At 34.7% G+C, this 20134-nt stretch overlaps 1 protein-coding gene across 1 annotated transcript in view; it reads right to left on the bottom strand.

The window, feature by feature from the left end:
* Qki (QKI, KH domain containing RNA binding) overlaps positions 1 to 20134 on the bottom strand; it is a 111220-nt gene that overhangs the window by 72029 nt on the left and 19057 nt on the right. Inside the window, exon 3 of the mRNA XM_031351688.1 lies at positions 4950 to 5092. Within this exon, the coding sequence (XP_031207548.1) occupies positions 4950 to 5092 (143 nt within the window). The remainder of the gene's footprint in view (positions 1 to 4949; positions 5093 to 20134) is intronic.

Raw genomic sequence — 20134 nt, 5'->3', positions numbered from 1 at the left:
TTCTATCTCCAGGGTTGTCTCTCTTTCTGATTTCTTTATTGTTTCTATTTCCATTTTTAAATTCTGGAAGGCTTTGCTCATTTCCTTCACCTATTTGATTGTGTTTTCCTGTAGTTCTTTAAGGGATTTTTGTGTTTCCTCTTGAAGGGCTTCTAGCTGTTTATCCGTGTTCTCCTGTATTTCTTTGAGGGTGCTATTTATGTCTTTCTTAAAGTCCTGTATCATCACGATGAGAAGTGATTTTAGATCTGAATCTTGCCTTCCCAGTGTGATGGTGTGTCCAGGACTTGCTAAGGTGGGAGTATTGGGTTCTGATGATGCCAAGTAACTTTGGTTTGTGTTGCTTATATTCTTAAGCTTGCCCCGCATCAGCTGGTTATCTCTAGTGCTACCTGCCCTTGCTAAATCTGACTGGAACCTGTCCTTCCTGTGATCCTGGTTGTGTCAGAACTTCTCAGAGTTGAGCTGTCTCTGTGATCCTGTGATTCTGGGATCCTGTGACCCTGGGCTTGTCAGAGCACCTGGGAGTGGAGCTTCCTCTGGGTTTTTTGGGACTGGCTGCAGAGTTTGCACCCAAGGTCTGCTCAGGGCACCGACAGGCCCAGACGGACTGGAAGCAACCAGAGCCACTGGGCTTGCAGAGTTTCTGTGTGCCTGGGTCCTACTGGTCCCAGTTACTCCCAGTGTTGGGACAGATGTTGTGTCCTTCTCACCTCTGATCCTGGGCATGTTAGAGCTGCAGTATCACTCTTAATGGAGAAAATCTGAAGTTTGCTCTTCTAGGACTACGGACAACTCAAAGATACCCATTCTCACCATTTCTATTCAACAAAAAACTAGAACTCCCAGCCAGGTTAATTAGGTCAAGGGAATAAAATCTAAAGTATCTAGTGTGTGTGTGTGTGTGTGTGTGTGTCTGTGTGTATAGGGGGTGGGCGGGGGGACGACAAATTAAAATGTCTCTTTTGCAAAGGATATGATCTTCTATCTATTGGAAACCTTAAAGACTTCATTTCAAAAAAAAAAAAAAATTTAAATTAATCCAAAAGTTGCAGGATATAAAAGAGCATACAAAAAAAAAAAAGTTTTCTTGTCTATGCATTAACAACAAATAGCCAAAAGAAAAATAAAAGGCTGGAAACATGACTCAGTGCTTAAGAGCATTTGCTGCTCTTCAGAGAACCTGGATTCAGTTCCCAGCATCCAAATGGTAGCTCATAACCATCTGTAACACCAGTTCCAGGGAAATCTGACACTTTCTTTAGAACTCCTCAGGCACTAGGCAGGATGTGATACACAGATGGTTGGTATGGGTACATGGGTGTGTAAATAAAATAGTAAACAGTCGTAAGCATTACAAAATTAAAAATACACACTAAGAGAAAAGAAAAAAAAAGGAAAAGAAAGCAATTCCACATATCAACAAAAAGAATGCTATCACATACTAATGATGTTCAAGTAATAAGCACTGGTAAAATATGCCCACTAACCAGAATAGTCTACAGAGTCAATAAAATCCCTATACAAAATCCCAAATGCATTTTTCACAGAAAAAGAAAAAACTTTAAAATTTGCTAGTACAGCGTTCTTATGAAAGAACAAAGTAGGAAGCATTATATTTATATAATCAACTATATGCTAAAGACAGTAATTAAAATAATACAAAACTTGGCTTTTTTTATATCATGAAAACTAATAAAGCTCAGAAATAACACAAGTAGAAATGGTCAAATAATCTAACCAGAATAAGAATGTCAAGCCATCTACATACAACAGATCAAAGAAAATTCTTCGTTAACGTTTGGCTACACATACCAATAATTTGGATTTCCACATCCAAAATAAAGAAACTGGATTTTCATTTTCAACCACATACAAAAATTAAAGTTCAAGTCAGAATTAAGTACTTGAGTTGAAATTATAAGATTTTAAAAGTTCCCTAAGAAGTAGATGGCTCAGTAGGTAAAGAATTTGCCCAGTGCCGGGCAGTGGTGGCACACCTTTAATCCCAGCACTTGAGAGGCAGAGGCAGGCCGATTTCTGAGTTCGAGGCCAGCCTGGTCTACAGAGTGATTACCAGGACAGCCAGGGATACACAGAGAAACCCTGTCTCGAAAAACCAAAAAAACAAAAACAAAAACAAAAAAAACAAAACAAACAAACAAAAAAACAAAACAAAACAAAAGATTTTGCTCAGAAGGTATGAGGAAGGACTGGAATGAGGACTGCAAAAGCCTATTTAGAAACCAGATGGGTTTATTATTCGAACTGTGATCTAGCAATTAGGAATCAGACACAGAAGATCCCTTGAGCTTGAGGGGCTCATATCTAGCTAAATCCATGACCTCTGGATTCAAATGAGAGGCCATGCCTCAATAGGTAGTGAAAAATCAAGACACATGATATTAACCTCTACCCTCCACATGCATGTGCATACAATGTACACCTGCTCCTAAACACATATGTAAGTTATCACATAATAAATAAATAAATAAATAAATAAATAAATAAATAAATAAGTTGATATTGGTCATGATTTTTACATAAAATGTGTGTGTGTGGGGGGGAAGCAACAATCAAAATCAAACCCAAATGTGATTAACAAAATAAATAATGTAAAGCTTATGCATAGGAAAGGAATCATTTAGCAAAATCATTAACCAAATCACAGATTAAGAAGAAATACCTTCAACTGATCCATAGATAAGGAATTAACATCCAAAACACTGTGTTCAGAACAAAGAAGAGTCGTTTACATCATTAGTCAGCACACAAGATACAATCTCACACTGGCTGGATGATTATACAGATTATACGTTACCAAAGATGTGCAGAAAAAGAGAACACTAGTTCCCTACAGATGGGGATATACACAAGTAGAACTGCAAACAACTATACACTCTCAGGGGATTCAATGTTCTTGTCTGGCCTCCAGAAGTACTGCATGCATGTGATTTACACACATGCCTGCAAGTACAACATCTTTACACATAAAAATAAAATTTTTAGAAAGTTCTTATTTGCTGAGTGAATTCTGGCTTTTTCCAACAATTTACAAAATGGCCCTAAATACTTCTACCACTTTGTATTATATATACAAAGTGTATATTATTATATACACTTGTATATATATTATATGAGGCAGCATTCTAGGCACTGATGATTATACAATTAAAATGTCAACTAGCTCTGAAAAACATAAAAGATGTTCTATATCTGCAAAATAAAACAGAGTAGAGTTCTTATTGGGTGCGTAAGTATGTATGCATGCACATACACATGAACACTCATGAAGAGACCAAAGATTAACTTTGGATGGCTTCAAGAATTTGAAAGCGAGGCTCTCCAGATGACAACCACAGAATCCTGCCACTGATGTACTCTTCCAAGGCTCATGGGTTCTCATATTATATAATTTCCTGCAATGCCCTAAGACGGATCAATAAAGCCTTATGGCAAAATTATTCTAAATTGTTTGTATATTTGCAACTAAAACTACTTATAAAAATAGAGTAAATGTATAAACTAAAGAAAGCTGAACAAAAAAATCCTAAATTGTGAAATAGCAAAAATCCATCCCTCATTAACTCAACTTAAGACATTTATGCTCAATCTACAAACTAATATCTGAATAAAAACTAGTGAACCTAAAAAAGCATTGTAATGTTAGAGTCATTCTTTATTTCATTTGTGTCCAATAAGTGTTCTCAAAATATAACAGCCATTATTTTTCCTTTATATATTCAGTAAGTAGATGGCTATTATGTACCAGTATTACATGGTGACCAACAAAATAATGGCAGCGAATTAACAAAGGTTCTTGTTTCATGTAAATATAATATGCTAGGACAGTGGTTCTCAACCTTCCTAATGCTACAATCATTTAATACAGTTCTTCATGTTGTGGGGATCCCCATCCATGAAATTATTTTTGTTGTTACTTCATAACTGTAACTTAGCCATTGTTATGAACTGTAATGTACATATCTGATATACAGGATATCTGATAATGCAACCCCTACAAAAGGGTCATTCAGAACCCCCACATTACCCCACAAAGGGGTTATGACCCACAGGTTGAGAACTACTGTGCTAAGGAGAAAGAAAAATAAAAGCACTAGGTAACAGATAATAGATGAAGTATAGGGGGTAGAAATTGGGGGAGGAGTAGAGATAGAACCAGAAGGCTTTTAGGATAGACAACTGGTCAGGGAAAGCCTCTGTAAAGTGATATTTAAACTCAACCACACTTAAGGAAAATCAGCAGCCAGTCACAGTAAATGGTGTAAAAGATCTTGAAGCTGGAAATAGATATGACTTATTCTCAAAGCCAAATGAAGGCCAATATGATTACACTGAACAGAAGTGAAAAAAATCATTTGAGAACAGAGAAATAGAATCAATTTTATCATATAGAGTTTTGTAACAAAAAGCAGAGCCTGGAGGTACTTCAAAATCAACAAGTATAGGAGGAGACTATTTCCAACAAGATACTACAGACTGGTAGTATCTTGGGGGACAAGGAGGAATCATACTAAAAAGAGTCCTTCTCAGAAACTTCAGAGCTGGAAGCAACCATAATGACCAGCACTCTCATACAGAAAGAATAACATGGTTCAAGCCATGGGTTCTGTGGTCAGATTGAAGACTATTAGAGTTGCACTTCATCTTTAAGATTCAGGATAAAAGTCTTCCCACAATCCTTGACCTCTTTTTGACATTCCAAAGTCTTCAGCATGATTATTTCCCAAACTGACATAGCAAAATTCAAATGGAAATATACTTTAAAGAGAAAACATTTAATTAGCCACATAAAATTAGTCCCATTTCTAATTTCATACACAATTCTTTTAAAGCAGTCAATAATAGTTGCATATTTACTCAAATGTTATCTCTCTACATATTATGTGAAGCAGAAAACCATGAACAAAACAACAAGATATACTTACATCAGGGTATTCTTTTACAGGCACATAAAGTTTCTCTTGTAACTGAACAATGGGTCCCACCGCATCAGGCAATTCTGCACTCCTTTTCTCTGTACTGCCATTTAATGTGTCATTGTACATGTCTTTCCGTACTCTGCTAATTTCTGTTAAAAGTAAAAATTTTAAATGTGTTAGACAAAAAATATTCTTGCTAGTCCAGGAAGGGGGGGGTGCTTCACTGATAAAATATTAACACTCTAGTGAGGAGCTGTCTCCCTATCCTGGCATTCTCTGGACTGAGTCTGCTAACAAGATGATAGCATTCACTTTCACCACAAATCAAATTTATACTAGCCAAATTACACACCTTACTAAAACTAACTTCAGAGCAGACTCTTGGCCATAATCGTACAGATTTAGCCATAATCATATAGGTTTACCTAATATTTTCAAGCTTAAAAATGAGGCCAGTCATTTTAAATGATAGTTTTAGCTATGTAATTGCCATAAAACACATAAGACAAAATACCAAAAGCTCTTTTTTCTTCAAAAATAATCTGCCTCAGTAAGATTTAAACTGGACACCACTTTATTGAATGATTTAGATATCTTTAATGCACAAGATGCTCACAGACTAAATACGTAGCAAGTTTAGCTAAAGTCTGAGTGTAGTGTACACATTTAGCAGCTAAAGCTATGAAAAGAAAACAATAGAATGGACTAACAGAACTGAATGAACCCTTAGGAAAGCACCATTCCAGGGAAGAGAAAATCAACACTTAATTAGAACACAAAAAGGAGGTACAAAGGAAGACAAGTACCAAGCAAGCCAAAGTGATCAGACATGATGGAACAAATGGGAAGTAAGGATGGTGTCTTGGACTAGACCACTAAGGTATGACTAATCAAAGGAGTTTCAAGGGAAAGATGGTAACAGAAAGCAAACCACACTGGATTAACAGATAAAATGTAAATTAAAAAAAGCAGATAACCAAAATCAATGACCTTTACCCCCAACATTATTTGCATGATAATTCTTAAGTGTAAATATACTTTTGAAAACCATGAAAACTAAATTTTAATAAATCAAATCTTATAAAGAAAATAGATTCTTCCATAAAATATTTAATGAGCCTCAGTTATATTATCAGCAGATATGCTTGTGTACTGGAACATACATTATTACAATAAGGTACTCCATTGTTAAGGCTGGCTGGATGCCTACATACATAGCTGACATTCTATACATAGCTACATACATAGCATACATTCTATAGATTAATGCCTCCTTAAGAAAAAGGAGAAAAAAAAATTTCACTCCAGAAAATATCTTATATATTCCAAATATACAACTTAAAGTATTCATATTAAGAAAACTTCCAAATATGAATGCACTATAATTTTCCTAACTCCTTACTTAGCTCAGTTTTGTTCAGTAAAAACCACAAGAAAAAGATACAATCCAAGTATTCTTAATCAGTTATAAAATTTTAACCATTCAAAGAATTACATATTTTCCTCTTTTGATGATCAGCAAATAGAATCAAAGAGTATATTAGATTAGGCTAAAAGAAGATTTGTGCCACCTTTCCAACCCCTCTAAAAGTTATCCTTATATTCCTAATATATAATTAAATTAAAATTACTAATATATTCTTTAGTTCGTGTCCCTAGATAAAAGTACTGGTTGGTATTAATTTATCATCCATAAATCTCTTCACAAAGTACCCCATCCTTTGTGAGGACATGAGCATACCACCAGAATAAAAATTCACTAATAACAGCCTTTTAAAAATGACACACAAACAATATTCAACTGTGGTTCAAGACCCTACTGGGGGATCATATATCAGATATCCTGCATATCAGATATTTAGATTACAGTTCATAACAATTGCAAAATTGTAGTTATGAGGTAGCAACAAAATAATTCTATGGTTGGCATCACCATAACATAAGGAACTGTATTAAAGGGTCACAGAATTAGGAAGGTTGAGAACTCAGCTGGAGATATGGTTTAGTGGTTGGTTAAGAGTACCTAAAACTCTTGGAAAGGACTAGATTCAATTTCCCAGTACCCACACAGGGGCTCACAATTTTACCTCCAGTTACACACACACACACACACACACACACACACACACACACACACACACACAACCTCCAACTTCTAGGTTTAGGGAAGTTTTCTGTTTGTTTGTTTTCTTTTCTTTTTAACATATCAAGTACAATATTTACCCAACTACTTCTTGGAAGTGGGGCTTGCCCTGGTGAGTGACTGATCTACCATTAAAGAAAACTGACTCTCTATCTTCTAGAAGCTATCAAATGCCAATAGGTCCTTAACTTGTGATGGGATTTGGTCCCCAATGTTTCCCCTCTAATTCTGTCTGGCTTAAGCTATTATAACTGCTCCAAGTTTATATGTGCAAGGGTTCTGTTGTGTCAGAAAACACTGTCCCCTTGAAGTTATCTACATCTAGCCCTTACTATGTTTCTACCCGCTCTTCAGGGACATTCCCAGAGCCTTGATGATATATATATGCAGAGGCCATTTAGAGTTAAGCACTCTGTAGTCTGAAGGTCTCTGTAATGTTAACTGGCATCTACTGAAAAATGACTTCTCTAAAGATAGTTTCAAAATTCACTGGTCTCAGTCAGGATAATCTATTACTATAAGAAACTGTCATAATGTAATGGATCAAGGAAAGAAAAAAATTGTGAGTTTTCCAAATAAAATAAACTTAGAAAAATAAAGAGAACCAACTATAAATGATTAGAAAATTCAGTTAGGATGACATTAAAATATTCATACAAACAAGCTTTATTACAGACTATCATCCAATTAGGTAATAAGATGCACCAACCTTCTCACTTGTATTTCTATATATACCTGAGCAATTATTTGATCAGTAACTGAAAGTTCTATGAGTTCCTGCCACCCACTGTGTCTGTAGCTCCTAGAACACTGACTAGATCATAGTGGTCTTCAATAAGGACTTGGGTTGAGTACATGGGTGGAAAAATGAAAAGGAGGACAAGCTAGGTCCCAAAATAAAGCCGCACAGGTCATGACTCTAAGCTTACAAAGAACATTAAGTCTAATATAAGTGTTGCACCTGACTTTTCAGTCTTAAGGTTCATGACTCTAATAACAGTACACAAATATGCACAAGATAGTGCTAATAGGGATGTAAAAAAAAAAAAAGAAAAAAAAAACTAAAACACACTTGTAGTTCTCCAGATTACAAACTAATTCATCGCTGAATCTAAGAAAGTCACTACCTTTCTAGCCAGAAAAGCATAAGCAATTTGGGATACAATATTTGTAATACTCCAATCAGAACAAATTCTGATTCTAGTTCTTACAGTAACTCTTTGTGATTTGGGGTAAGTCTATTATTTAATCTCTCTCTATTAGTGCCTCATATAATTACAACTCACTTACTGAATGGCTCAACTGAATCCAATTCTTTAGAATTCTACTTTTTTTTTCCCTCAAATTCTCAGGCTCAAAACTTTTTATCCTCTAAGACCTAACAATCAGAGGTTCTGCTAACATTATCCTAACAAGTTGCTGTAATCACATCCAGATTATCCCAGAAATACACAATGGTAGTTCCTGTATAAAGTACATGAGCAACTCATAACATTCTCTTGTGTCAAATATTACATAATAATGTTGAAACACTCTGCATACATCCACATGACTCTCAAGCTACAGCACTGGTTCAGAAGGATCAAAGTTCAGAACCATTAGTATTTAAAACTTCCCCTACAGTAATTCCTAAATTGTGTATTTATCTTCCAACTAAATATTCTAGTAATTAAGAAAGATGGTTTCTTAAAAAAAAAAAAACTCCGAATTTGTAAGCATTGAATTTGTTCTTCTGAGCTAAAATTCCCACTCATAAAACAGCCACTCAGTGACACTTAGGAGCTTCATAAATACTCAGAAAAGTTCTGTTGATATCCAAGTACCCTATAAACTACACATGTTTTTATGCCCTCCACTTATTTAGACACAATCCAATCAGTTAAAGTTTCTCTAAAAATATAAAACCACACAACATTCCAAAACAAAAAGATAAAGCATGAAGAGTGACATTGTCTACTTCCTTCAGTAAAGAACACTAATTCCTTACTTAGCCAGCTTAACAGGCAGTGTTCATGTAGCTAGTGGAGTTGTGGCAAGAATCTACCCTTTCTCCACAAGTGTTTGTTAAGACAGTGGCAAACAATTTGCATTTTTTCTTGTATATTTTCTACTAACATATCCCTTTAAAATGATGTTAATCTACTGATACTCTTTATCATCAACTAATTTCTCATTCAAGATTACTGTAATTTCATAAATCACACATTTTGCTAGCTTGAATATCAAAATATCCGCACACCTTACAAACTGCCTACCTAATAAAATCTCAACACTAGATACACTTTATCTGGTCTGGTTGGAGTGGGAGCGCCTTTTTTTACACTGTCTCATTCATTAACAGCCCAGGCTAAAGTCCAACTCACAATGATCCTTCTTCAGCCTGAGTTGCTAGGACTATGGATATTACACACAACTCCATCTTCCTCTAGGTTCACAAAATAGGGAATCCATAGTTTGTGCCATTAAACTCAGAAATCAAACCTTCATCTTTATAGCATTTAGGCTTTCTTCTATTTTACATGTTTTCTCACAGAGACAGCCAATGGCCATACTTTTTTCCTTCAAATTTCTGTATGAACAAACTATTATTTGTATATATGCTGCCAAAGCAAGCAAAACTATTTGTGTTTAGGGTTTAAAACTGAACTAGTTGTACTATCTGCAGTCATCTTCCATTTCTCTGCTTTAATAATCTTAAATCTTTAATAATAATTTTTTTCGGTCTGGTGAGATGGCTCAGTGGGTAAGAGCACTGACTGCCCTTCTGAAGGTCCTGAGTTCAAATCCCAGCAACAATATGGTGGCTAACAACCACCCATAATGAGATCTGGCGCTTTTTTCTGGCTCATCTGAAGACAGCTACAGTGTACTTATGTATAATAATAAATCTTTGGGCCAGAGCGAGCAGGGACTGAGTGAGCAGGGTTGACTGGAGCAAGCAGAGGTCCTAAAAATTCAATTCCCAACAACCACATTAAGGCTCACAAACATCTGTTCAGCTGCAGTGTACCCATATACATAAAATAAATAAATCTTTAAGAAAAATTATTTCTCTTTTTCTAACTAAGCTCAACTGTGAGTTTTTTCTATTCCTAACAGGAAATTACCAAGGAAGCTGGATTGTTTGTTTCTCACTTGCTGTTACTAAATCATCTCCATTAATCTTTGTCTCTTCGCCTTGATGTACCTAATTAGGTTTATTATTCCCATCATGTCTCATGGTTCAGTTCACTGTTTGCCTCTGGCATTTTCTTTCCTATCACTTTTACTGTACTGGTGTATGACCATAATAGCTACATGAATAGCTACTTTGCAATGTGTTAAAGTACCAGTATCAAGGACAATGTAAGGAAACATCAGAAGTTAGAAAAATAGAGCTGATGAAATTTAAATTAAAAACTCAAGTAGTCATAAATGTATAGATTCAATAACACAATCCTAGAAGACTCAATAAAATAAAAACAGCTCTAACTTTCTGATTGAGACTTTTCAACAAACTGAAACTTAGAAAATTATGAGAGAATACTGTACTAGCTACTAATAATTAACAAAGCAATTAATGGCACACAGTCAATACAGGAAAAACAAAATGCATTAAAGCTTAAGCACTTAAAATAAAGCCATTTTCTAAAGTTTATAAAATTCTAATAGCTCAACTGGACATACTAACATTACATACATTTTATCTGGGCAGCTATATACTTTTTCTTTATGCATCACAAATAAATTAAGATATACCCTAACATAAAATGCCTAGATACACAGAAATATAGAAAGGTATGAAAAGATTATAATTTACTTCATCATCATCTCAGTTTTTAAATCAACCGTTTTCATTGATTTGAGTAAATTAATAGCCAATATTTTATACATACATGCTTTAATTATATATAGGTTTTAAAATGTTAATATAAGTTTTCAGCTTTTAATACAAGTTTAAAAAGATTCTATTATTTGCTATCTGCAATTATCCTTTTGATGGGTTATTACTGGAACACAGCCAACACAAACAGCAAAGGGATTAATATTTAAAATCTTAACAAGTAAATTTTTCTTAACATGATGCTTACTAAGTCTTAGAACAACAGTATTAGAAATCTGTTTATATCTGACAAACAACTATCTCCCCTAAAGAAGTAGCTGTTATGTAGCCATATGTACGTAGGATTAACAGTACTCTTTCCTATGCTGCCCTGTAAAGAAAACACAACAAAAATCCAACTCATAATTTACCATATACAAAGGAGGTTTAGTTATTTTGAGTAGAGAAAGTCCATAGACTTTATCACTTCACTATGCTTATTTTAAGAAGCTACATCTACCAGCTGGAACAAATGAATTTAAAAATAAGATATTACAGAATATACCAGTACTTAGTAAGATGTTTTATTTGCTCTAAATAAATGAGATCTGGTTTAAAGGCATTTGCTTTTAAACTAACAAGGGGGGAGGGGAAGCAAGCCACTGGTAATCCCAGTGGGCTTATTTGGGGAATTAAATCATACTCTACACCTCAAAATTAAAACTAAAACCTCTTTCCAAAGAAAACTATATTAGATACTGAGTTCAGTGGAAAAGAATGAAAACTGAAAATATACAATGAACAAATAGTACTGCTCATGAGACATTAGAATTAGAATATTTTAAAAGTGCTCTCTTAATAAAATTAATTTACAAAGCCAAGCCACTCCTGTTCAAAATTCCAACGCCATTCTTCATGGAACTAGGAAAAAAAAAAGTCCTAAAACTCATGTAAAACAGACACACACAACCCTCAAATAAAACAAAGTAATCCCAAGTAAATATAACAATGTTAGAAGTATTAGCACCCAGTTTTTACTAGAATCACACCAACAAAAACTACATGGCAGTGACACAAAACCAGACAGCAGGAACAATGGAATACATCAGATACAGAAATAAACCAACACTGCCAATGATTTTAAACAAGGGTACATTTACAAAAGCATACATTAGAGAAGGCACTCTGAACAAAAAGTATGGGAAAACTGGATAGCCACATGTAGACTAATGAAATTAGATCTCTATCTTTCATCCTGTAAGGTGGATCAAAGAAAGACCTTAATGTAAGACCAGAAATTCTCAAATGCTACAGGAAAACACTTCAAGGAACAGGAATAAACAAGAAACTTGTGAAAAGGACTCCAATGGCCCAGGAAATAATGAGAATTAACAAGTGGGATTACATAACTTTAAAATGCATCTGGGCATCAAAGAAAAAAATTAAAAGCAATAGTCTACAAAATGAGAGAAAAGCTTTGTCACCTATACATCTGACATAAGATTAATAACTAAAATCCACAAATAAAAAAATTAAACATCAAAAGAACAAATCATTCAAAGAGCAGATGGAATCAAGAATAAAAAAGGCCAGTAAATATATGAAAAACTGTTTGACATCCTTTACCCGGAGGTAAAGTCAAAGCTATATTGAGATTCCATCTCCTTCCAATCAAATGACTATCATCAAGAAAACAAGTGCTGGCAAGGACACTGAGGGAAAGGACAAACCCCCACACACCACTTGTGGGAATGCTGCAGGCACTATGGAAATCACTAGAGACTTTTCAAAAACCTCAAAACAGAAATGTCACATAGTCCAGCTACTTTATTTCTGAATATATATAACACCTCCCCCTCCCAAAAAAAAAGACGCAAGGTCAGGAGTTGGAGAGAGATGGCTAAGTAGTTAAAAGCACTTGCTATGCTTCCAGAGATTGGAGTACAACTCTCTCAGCTCTAGGTCAGGCAGCTCACTTCTACCAGTAACTCCAGATCCAGAGGATCTGATGTCTCTGGGGTTCTACAGACAACTGCACTCATGTGCAAATGCACACACCTATACATAATCAAAATAAATTGTTTTAAGAATCAATGAGTACTACAGACATCTGCACACCCGGTTTTACCATACCACTAATGACAACAGCCAAGGCATGAAATGAGTCAGGTGTTCATCAACAGATGAATGTATAAAGAAAATATATTTTACACACATACACACAGTTTTATTTAGCTATAAAAAAGTAAATTTCAAACTGAAAGCATGAAATCACATTGTTTTCTCATGCTGGACATAATAAACATAGAGGTCAATATGACATATACATATACATACATATATGTATGTATATGTATATATATACTTATACATGTATATATATACATATATATGTGTATGTATGTATATGTATATATATGACATGTAGGTTGCAAGTGACTACTAGTGGGGATAAAGAGGCTTATAGGGGAGAAAAGGAAGAACGAGTAGGTAAAATAAGCAGTGTTAATAATATGAGTGAATTAAAATGAATAGCCATGGTAGAGACTAATTTTATAAACAATCAAGGGAGGGACAGATGGCTCAAAAGTTAAGAGCACTTAGGTTCAATTCTCAGCACCCACATGGCATCTCACTACCATCTGCAAAGTCAGTTCCTGGGAATCTGACTCTCTTCTGACTTTCTCAGGCACCAGGCATACACATGGGAGCACAGATATTACACACACACACGGGCAAAATACCCATATACATCAAATAATTAAAATAATTGGAGTGCTGCTTCTATACACAGGTAAAATAAGTCATTAGGAAGAACAGTACAGAAATGGAAAATCATCTTTTAAAAAATTAAAACTGGGCTTTTAAATTGAGATAGGCAGCTTTCTTCACTTAAAGCTTAATTTTGTTTCAATTTAACAACAACAAAAGATATATGGTTAGTTTTGTAATGATAAGTGTCAATTAACATTTTATAAAAATGACCCTGCTGCTCACTGAGTTCCTCAGAATACTCAAAGAAAAAGTATATGCAATTTCAATTCTACAAAACCTTAAGGTAAATAACTCATAGGGTTGGTCAGTGATTATTAGAAGATTTACATGAGAACCCAGGTTTAAACATAATACAACACTGCAGTTTTATTAACCCTTTCCTTCATACTTATAAGCAAAGGAAATGGGTACTCAAGACATAATAGGTATTATAAACCACTGAATTTTTAATCAAGTTCTTTTCTACTTTTTTTTGGTTGGTTGGTTGGTTGGTTGGTTTTTGTTTGGTTTTGGTTTTTTGGTTTTTTAAGACAGGGTTTCTCAATGTAGTATGTAGTCCTGGCTGCCCTTGAACTCAGAAACCTACCTGTCTCTACCTCTTGAGTATTGGGATTAAAGGCATATGTCACCACCTCACAGCATCTTATTTTTTCAAAATTAGTTCTCTTGGTTTTTTTTTTTTTTTAACTTGTTCACTGTTACACATACATGCTCACACCGCACACCTCTATAAGTCCAAGTACAAATTTCAGGAATCCGTTCTCTCCTTCCACCAAGGTTTCAAGGAAGCTTGAGACTTGCTTAGTAAAGTGCCTTTATCTTCTTCTGAGCCATCTCAAAAAGTTTTTTACTGTTGACCAGAATAATGGCAGTAGTGGATTGTACTATGAAACCACAACTAATAGAACAGAGAAAAAGAGATTTACAGACTCCAATTAATAACTGTCAAATTAAGATAAAATTGTTTTTTAAATCCACTAATAGGAAACCATTTATAGCAATAATGGCACACAAGAGGTTTACTCAGTGTATGCTAAAATCAGTGAGCAACATAGGATATGGGATACTGTTAATTATAAAGGGGGGGAAGAAACTTTACAGTGAAGAATTATGTCAACCAAAACTCACCACAACCAAGCAATTAAGATTAACACACATACTCACCCCTTCCTAGTTTGATGTACCAAAGTTCTCGTGTGTTGTTCTTGCCAAAATACATAACCTCAATCTAATCATTTAATTCAAAAAAATAATCAGACTAACTCAATACTTAAAAACTTTTCAAAAGTACCCAAGTCACTGGACAGGGAGGTGTCATGAAAGAAAGTGAGGAAGAAAAGAAGGAGGGAAGGAGGGGGCGGACCCCCACGGAATTAGAGGCTGGAGGAGAGGAACATGCATGAGCTGGAGAACTTGGTGCACTCCTGCTATCTCAGGGCATGGGAGGTAGAGGCTGGAAGATCAGGAACTTAATGGTCATCCTTGGCTACACAGTGAGTTAAAAGAAAGCCTGGGTTGGATGAAGCCCTGATTCAAATCAAAGGGGAAAGGAGAGAACGGAAGAAAATTAAGTATATGAAGTAAAAAGTACTGGTTTTAAAATCTGAGCAGGATTTGCAGAACACTTAACAGCACTACATCAATGGTGTACTTTCTGTTTTCCACAAGTCTATTATGGCTATATATGACTTAATATGAACTTCCTTATTGTTTTTTCACTTTTTTACAAATCTAAAATGTATTTCAAAGTGATAATTAAACTTAAGAAGTCTTTGCTTTGTGCTTTAGATTTATTTATTCAAGTGAGGGGAGGGGAACATTCATAAAAATAAGGTCATGAGAACATCTTACTACCTAATAAAATGTTAACTTATCTAGTCAATTAAAAAAAATGTTTATCAACTAAACTAAGGAAACAAAAGTCATTCACAATAATTTTCCCCAAAGTTTGAATAACAGTACTAAATTTTTAACTATGCAGCTTACCTTTCTCTTCCCCAGGCTCCTTTTACATCTATATTCTTAGGTTAGTGCCTTCAGAGAAAACTTTTAAAAATATCACAAAACACTCAAAGTCATAAAAATCAGAGTAAAACTAAAATACAACCTTCCAAGTACTTTGAAGATGGGTGAGGAATAATGGGTTACTTTATCTATATATCTATTTCTTTTTATTTACCATTTTATTTGTATTCCAAATTTGATGCAGTTTCACAGAAGGAAAAGACTAAGGCTAATAATTATGCCCAAAGATTTTTACACGCGCACCTTAATGCCATAAAAAACAAACGAGTCAATGTAAAATTTACCCAAGTGTTAGTTACAGCAGCCCAAATGTAGGAGCACTCTTTCATACTATGACAAAGCTAAAAGAAATTTTTAAGCATAAGGTATTTTTTTTAAATCTATTATATACAACATTCATAAAAGTCTTTTACAACAAACACCAAGACTAAATTAGAAAAGTGAATGATATGTCAGCAAAAATCTTAGTTCTCTTTTTTATGACAAGAGCCAACTAAGGCTACCCTCAAAAATCCAAGTAATTGGAACTGAAAATATCATTGCAATACAATGAAAGCTTCCTAATTAAACCTCAGCTAGTTTAAAGAATCAGAATATCTTCATAAAGCTGCATTATTGGAAGAAGTGCATTTACTACACTTTTATTGTCTCCTGAACTGTACATTCTACTATGGGAGTCTTGGAGATCAGTTTTAATGAGTTGAAATGCAGAATACAACTTTTTGAAATCATAAACATTAAATTTATCAAAAAAGACACTAAATGCTAATGTTTAAAATATAAAATAAAACACAACAGCCCATCAAAAAACTAATAAAGAATATTCTAATCAAGCCCACTACCCTCACAGCTCCAGTCATATCCAACTTCTCCACAAGTCAATTTCACATGATTGAAATGAAACTCCAGTCTTTGTTCATAACTTTTGTTCCTCCTGCTATTGAAACAGGCAAACTCATCCTCATACTTCATGCCCCTAAATATTATGCACTCGGTTTTCAGAATACATATTAATATCTCACCACTTCAACCTGCACACTAGTTCTAGTCACAACTATCTCAGTAAGACACTTACCACACAAAAATACACCACGCTACAATCTTAACAACTTCACCCAAGCATCAAAAATGGATATATGCTTGACAAACTGACTTAGTCTCTTCCTTAACAAAGTTCTTCTCTGCAAAGCTCATTCTCCTTATTTTGGATTTATGAGGTTTGCCAAGAGTAAATGTTGACGACAGCAATGCTAAAATTCCTTTAATGGATCTCAGACCAGATTAAGTACAAACTTTTCAAACATCTATTTAACAAATAGGTACCAGTGCTCAAGGCCATAGGCAAATGGTATTATGAAAATACAGACGTAGTTTCTGTTCCACCAGAATCCACGTTAGCAAAAAAAGAGTTGAAGCAGAGCACAGAGAGATATGGCCTTCCAAAGAAGTATTCACTATTTCCTAATATCACATAATAATAATCTTATCTTTTACTGAATTCCTGGCTGACAAGACAGCTCAACAGTAAAGGCTAGGCTTACAACAAAAAGGAAGTGGGGAAGCCTACAACATAATCTGAGAGATTTGTACCTACAAGTATTATGTTAGTTTCTATGGTCAGGTAGTCTATATAGGTAGGAGTGCTCTTAGATGCCATTGCTCAGGAGAAACTGGAGATCTCAGAGAGGAAAGTGTGAACTCAGAGCTCCTTTTCTGATATCTCCTGCATGTTCAAGACTGAGCTTCCAAAAACACACACTGACAACAAAGTATCTGGGAAAGTAATCCCACCAGACATTGCACAAGAGATGGATCCACAGAGTAGTAGTTTATTATTAATTCAAACATTTTAACTGTATGAGTGTTTTGCCTTCATATATGTCTGTGCACTACATGTATGTATGGTGTCTGTGGAGGCCAGAATATGGCTTCTGATACTCAGGAACTGGTATTAAAAATAGTTGTAAAGCTTCCATTTAGGTGCTAGAAATCAAAAATCAGTTCCTTCTCTCCAAGCCCCTACATCTAATTTTGTTTTGTAAGGCAATTTTTCAGCTACTACTACTCTATCCCTATTTTGTCATTACTCAAACCTTTCCTAAAAAAGAATTTACACTTCAAAACCAGAAAATCAAAAACTTGAATAGTGGTAGTTGTAACAGCAGAGAATTTAGAATTTGAGATAGCAAGACCTTCCTTATTTCTTCTGATACATCTTCCTAATAAGTCTATCTTGGAGATGAGAGATTTATTCTTACTCTTACAATTTTAAAGTTAGGAAATTGAGATATGGAATTTAAATATTTTTATTTAAAATCATTTAACTAGCAACTGAAAGTCAGGTTTCAAAGCTGGGCTTTCTCTAACGTTGTAGTCTTTATTCATACAACAGACCATCTCCAGCATTACTTTTCCATCCTCAAAATTAAATTTGGTTGCTACTGAAGCAAGTGGCTATGAGTAGGAAAACCAGTAACAAGAGCCAGAGAGAGAAGTGGAAAATAATGGAAAAAGAGATTAAACTTGAAAAGTTAAAGAGACATGATACCAAGGCAAGGAATGGCATATCCAAATTATGATTAAAACTGGAATGAAAGCTGTATCAAAGATACTCATCCAAGTCACAACTGCCTCTTTCAAGATGTCATTTAAGCTTTGCACAGTCCATCCATGTTTAATGATCTAATGCAAGACTTGAGATCACTCTATGGGTAAACTTATGAATTCAAATAGAATATTTTGAACAGCAAGTATTTATACACATCTGGAATAAAATGGATGTTCAGCTAGTAAGGACTTAATATTTTCTATAGAATCAGGAACTTGTGTCTAGAGTTTTCCAGGAGTTAAGACTTGGCTTCCATGAGAATAGGTTGATGGGTAATAGAAACAAGACACAAAAGCTCGGTGTTCTGGGTTATATCTTGGGCCCTGAACACTAGGAAGAAGCCATCTCTAAAAAACTTATTTCACTAATACTGTCACATGGAAATTGGATAACTAGTTAATTTAAGGCCAGTCACTGGAAATGACTATACAGTATGAATTAGAGGCTAATCTTTACCACATAGTTATTATACCCAAGCCCATTTATGATCTTTAGTTGGGTAAAGTAATTCGAAGTTACATTAGCAATCGCCAGTATGCTTATTTCTAAGTAGGGAAGTGGCACGAGAGATGGCAGAATCTCTCAAAATCAGGCCAATTCACAGGTGTCAGCAGCATCAGCAAGTGGTGCACCAAGCATCAAAACATAAAAAGTGAACTCATTTTTAAGAAAATCAATACTAGAGATGCCTCAGCAGCAATTAATAGCACTAGCTACTCTCCCAGAGGACTAGGATTTAATTCCCAGCAGCCATATTATCAGCTTACAGCTGTCTGTAACTTCAGGTCCAGGAGGTCAGATGCCAGTCCTGGCCTCCATCAACATACATACAGGGAAGACACTCATACACACAAAAACGGGTGTGTGTGTGTGCGTGTGTGTGTGTGTGTGTGTGTTTGTGTAATTTTTAAAAAGAAAATCATTACTAATGGAGTAAAGAGTGTTAAAAAAAACAATCGGTGTGCATCTTCTAAGAATGTTGTGCTGGTTTTTTTTTTCTCGCTTGAGAAAAGAGGAATGACACAGACCTGACTGAATCTCAATGAAGATACCCTAAAATATACAACATATATGCACCTCTCTGCCTTAAAGAAAAGTACTTTTTTTACAGAATGACACTGTCAAATCAAGTTGTTTACAGTCAAGATATCCTTAGAGGCGTAGTTAGGGACTAAAGATAATTTAATGTTTTATGCACTGTGCATATTAGCAAAGATAAGAAAGATAAAAGTTGACTATGCTCATAACTAAACAATCAGTTCACAAATTCACAATTTAGCCTTGGCTGGCCTGAAACTAAGTATGAACCAGACTATCCTCTAACTTATAAAAATCCCCCTGTCTCTTTCTCTGGAACGCAGGGATTAAATGTGTGCACCACCATGCTAGCCTAAAATTTTTACAAAAGAGATGACAGAATGGTTATAAATATAATCATTGGTGAGGAATGGATAAACTACCAAAAGCACATTATTTGTTTAATGTGTATCATTTCTTCATCTATAAAATGAATCTGTTCTCAACTGAAAAAATGCTGAATATTGAGACTATGCATATATATGTGCATAAGATAAATACACATATCTATATGCATACACTATCAAAATATTACTCACAAAATGTCTCCCATAGACTTATATTTTGATGAGTAGGTCTATAAGCACAGGCTGAATATCCATTTAATAACTATCTGAAAAGTATTTCAGATTTTATGTATATACAAATGTTGGAAAGTTTGCATATCCATGATGCGACTGCCTTGAAGGTGGAACCAAAGTCTAAATATGAAATTCATTTATGTTTCAAGTATTTCTTATACATGTTTATTTTACACAATA

This window comes from Mastomys coucha, unplaced genomic scaffold, assembly GCF_008632895.1.
Source record: "Mastomys coucha isolate ucsf_1 unplaced genomic scaffold, UCSF_Mcou_1 pScaffold5, whole genome shotgun sequence".
In the NCBI taxonomy this organism is placed as follows: Eukaryota; Metazoa; Chordata; class Mammalia; order Rodentia; family Muridae; genus Mastomys; species Mastomys coucha.
The sequence above is the reverse complement of the archived record's forward strand: the minus strand, read 5'-3'. Positions and strand labels throughout refer to the sequence as shown.